The sequence below is a fragment of the Dipteris shenzhenensis genome, chromosome 19 (assembly GCF_047967505.1).
Source record: "Dipteris shenzhenensis isolate YYH24624 ecotype China chromosome 19, Dip_SZ_1.0, whole genome shotgun sequence".
Classification (NCBI taxonomy): domain Eukaryota; kingdom Viridiplantae; phylum Streptophyta; class Polypodiopsida; order Gleicheniales; family Dipteridaceae; genus Dipteris; species Dipteris shenzhenensis.
Genome location: NC_141614.1, coordinates 948,483 through 951,028, shown reverse-complemented (window position 1 = coordinate 951,028; position 2,546 = coordinate 948,483). Strand labels below are relative to the sequence as shown.

At 45.3% G+C, this 2,546-nt stretch overlaps 1 protein-coding gene across 1 annotated transcript; it reads right to left on the bottom strand.

Annotated features, from left to right (window-relative positions):
• Positions 1–331: 331 nt before the first annotated feature.
• On the bottom strand, positions 332–1,608 carry LOC147889892 (peroxidase 29-like). Its single transcript, XM_087390991.1, has 3 exons — positions 1,382–1,608; positions 913–1,267; positions 332–769 (listed from the first exon to the last, which is right to left on the bottom strand). Exons 1-3 carry the CDS (start codon positions 1,598–1,600, stop codon positions 381–383), a joined length of 963 nt encoding a protein of 320 aa, XP_087247117.1. The 5' UTR covers positions 1,601–1,608; the 3' UTR covers positions 332–380.
• Positions 1,609–2,546: the final 938 nt, after the last annotated feature.

The window sequence follows — 2,546 nt, the reverse complement described above, 5'->3', positions numbered from 1 at the left end:
CTTGAATTTTAAATTCTTTAAATTAAAGAATATCTAAGATCCCACCTTGAGACCCAAAGGAGTGGGTCTCTAGGGAGTCGTAGACGCGGGAGGTTACTCATAGTCTCTTAATTTGCAAACGTGGCCTGATTGCTCTCACATCGTTTAATTACAACGACTTTGACATTTAGAGCTTCTTTATCGTGTACATAAATTCATTCGTGTGATAATTTGTATGTAGGCCTTGCTTCAAGTCATGATTGTTGTCTCAAAATTAGAATTTATTAATCTTGAATTAAGTATCAATAAATGTCAAACAATCCAACTAACAATTCTGAATTGGGTGCCCATGCGGCTAAGCCGTATTATATCACTAAATACCTTGACAGTTTTGGTGTCCCTCAGTTTACGACACGACAGTTCTTCCTAACTTCTCCTTGTGATCCCGTCAGGACTTTGTAGGAGGCCATTTTGAGATACGCCGTCGTGAAGGTCTGGAAGAAAAGATTCCTGTTGCTAGCAAACTGGGTTACAAATGGCACAGTGCGAGCATCCTGCATAAGCTCCGCGTCGATTGTCAAGAGCCCTCTTCCAACCGAAACGTCCCTAAAGTACTGATTGTCGAAGACCAAATTGGTAAGGTCCAAGTTAACAATGGTGCTGCTGCTATACGTTGGAGGACACCGAGCGTTTAAAGTGTTGTAGAACAGCAAGCCCAGGCTGGGATCCCTCGTTGGGTATAGTCGGTTGACGATGTTAGCGCAGTGTGCAACTCCAAAGGTATGAGCCCCTGCGTGCACCATCCGCATACCAAGAGTTGGAATTGCAGCTTTACGTTTTCCTGTGTGTGCAAGGCTGCGAGTGTGTGTGGCGTAGTAAATACAAGCTTCTTATTAACAGCTTATAATTTATTACAAGAAGTATCACGTTTACCGAGTATCGCGACAGTCTCCATTAACGACATTCCCATAGCCCCAAACAGTTGAATTGCATTGCCGACAGTTATTGTGGCGGGAGGAAGGGCCTGCTGTGCCAGAGAAGCGCTGGCTGTAGTGCCGTCTCTTCTTCCAAGCGGGATAGAGATTCTGGGGCCACCGCTCAGGTTGATGGCATCCCGACCAGCCAAAGCTATTATGTCTGCACACGATACAGTGCTTGGGCAAGCCATTTCCAAAGCTGCTTTGATTCGATCTATGAAATCGAGACGTCGAATGCCCAAGTTTGCTGCGGCTCCGATCTCGGCTGTTATTCCAGGTCCAGAGTCGAGCATGATCGATGCGTCGCATCCCTGTGCCGTTAATAGAACGCACGATTTTAGGAGCAACTTTTGAAGTTTCTCACTTCGCAGGTCTATCCATTGCATTAACAAGTGGATAACACTCCGGCAACAAAAACAACTCACCTGAACTTGACAATCGTGGAAAGCGAGACGCGCAAGCGCTGCAGGAGCCGTAGGATCGGAAAGAAGGTTGGCACTGAGAATGCCCCTCACGATACCTTCGACACCGGGACACGTGCTGGCGTAGTAGTTGTAAGAAAGTTGAGCTTCGGCATTCTGGAGCACTGCGAACAGTATCAGGATACCTAGGAAAGGAGGAGGTTTCCAAACCAGAGAAGCCATGAACTTATCCTGCGCACCACTGAACAGATGCACACTTGATGCATCGATAAGCCATTTTTATAACCACTGAGTGTTCCTTCTTGCAATAAGGAGGATACTCCCTTTTGGAGCTAACAGTCTGAAAGCTTCTTCAGCGACTCGCGGTACAAGGCGGAAATTAGGCCGTGTGAACAAGATCCTTGAGGGGAGCAAAGCTGATCAATAGGGTCACCTATTCGGTTGAGTGCCATCGTTTAACTTTTGGATGCGGGCATGGTGTGCGTCCAAAGGGTACTGCTCTGAGGTGGTTGGGGCGACTGAAAAAGGTTGAGGACAAAGGGTGGAGTGCTCGTGATACAAAAGTTGACTTTTATTAGCGTCGGCTGGTCCTATTCCCTTCTCAACCCTGGGCAGCGCATCAGGTGAAACGGCCGGTCCTCCATTTGTAGTACACCGACAAGTTGGTATAACCAAAAAAGTCTAGCTTTGAATGCTTCACCTTTTCATATAGGTTTTACGTCCATCACATTTCTAGATAGTCAAATCGGTGCAAGGGAATGTTAATCAAAACTCTCGAGTTACAACCCCTACATAAAAGTCAATATTCTTCAAAATGCCAAAAGCTCCAATAAAAATTATGGAGAAAAACACGTCATTGTTGGCTCCTCTAGCCATTGAAGTCGAAACTTGGCTTGGGTATTGTGTCCACATCGATCAAAATGGCAAAATCTTTAACAAAAACTGTCGAGATAAACACACGACATTGGCTCCTCTAGTCAGTGATGGTCAGAATTGACTTGGGTCAATAATGTAGCTCAAAATTTAATGCAATCCAGGATCTATCTTTCCTCCTACAATTGCCTCCTCACATAGATTCCCTACAATTATCGCTTCTAAGTTGCTTGAAAAGAAAATTCCTCCATGAACCCCATCCCTCATGAAAGAAGTTCTCCTAGTAGTTTGCCTA

Coding starts and splice junctions, on each gene's coding strand:
- LOC147889892 (XM_087390991.1), bottom strand. CDS start 1,600: ATGGCTTCTCTGGTTTGGAAACCTCCTCCTTTCCTAGGTATCCTGATA. Junction 1,268..1,381: donor TCCACGATTGTCAAGTTCAG/GTGAGTTGTTTT, acceptor TTAACGGCACAG/GGATGCGACGCATCGATCAT. Junction 770..912: donor GGAGACTGTCGCGATACTCG/GTAAACGTGATA, acceptor TGGTGCACGCAG/GGGCTCATACCTTTGGAGTT.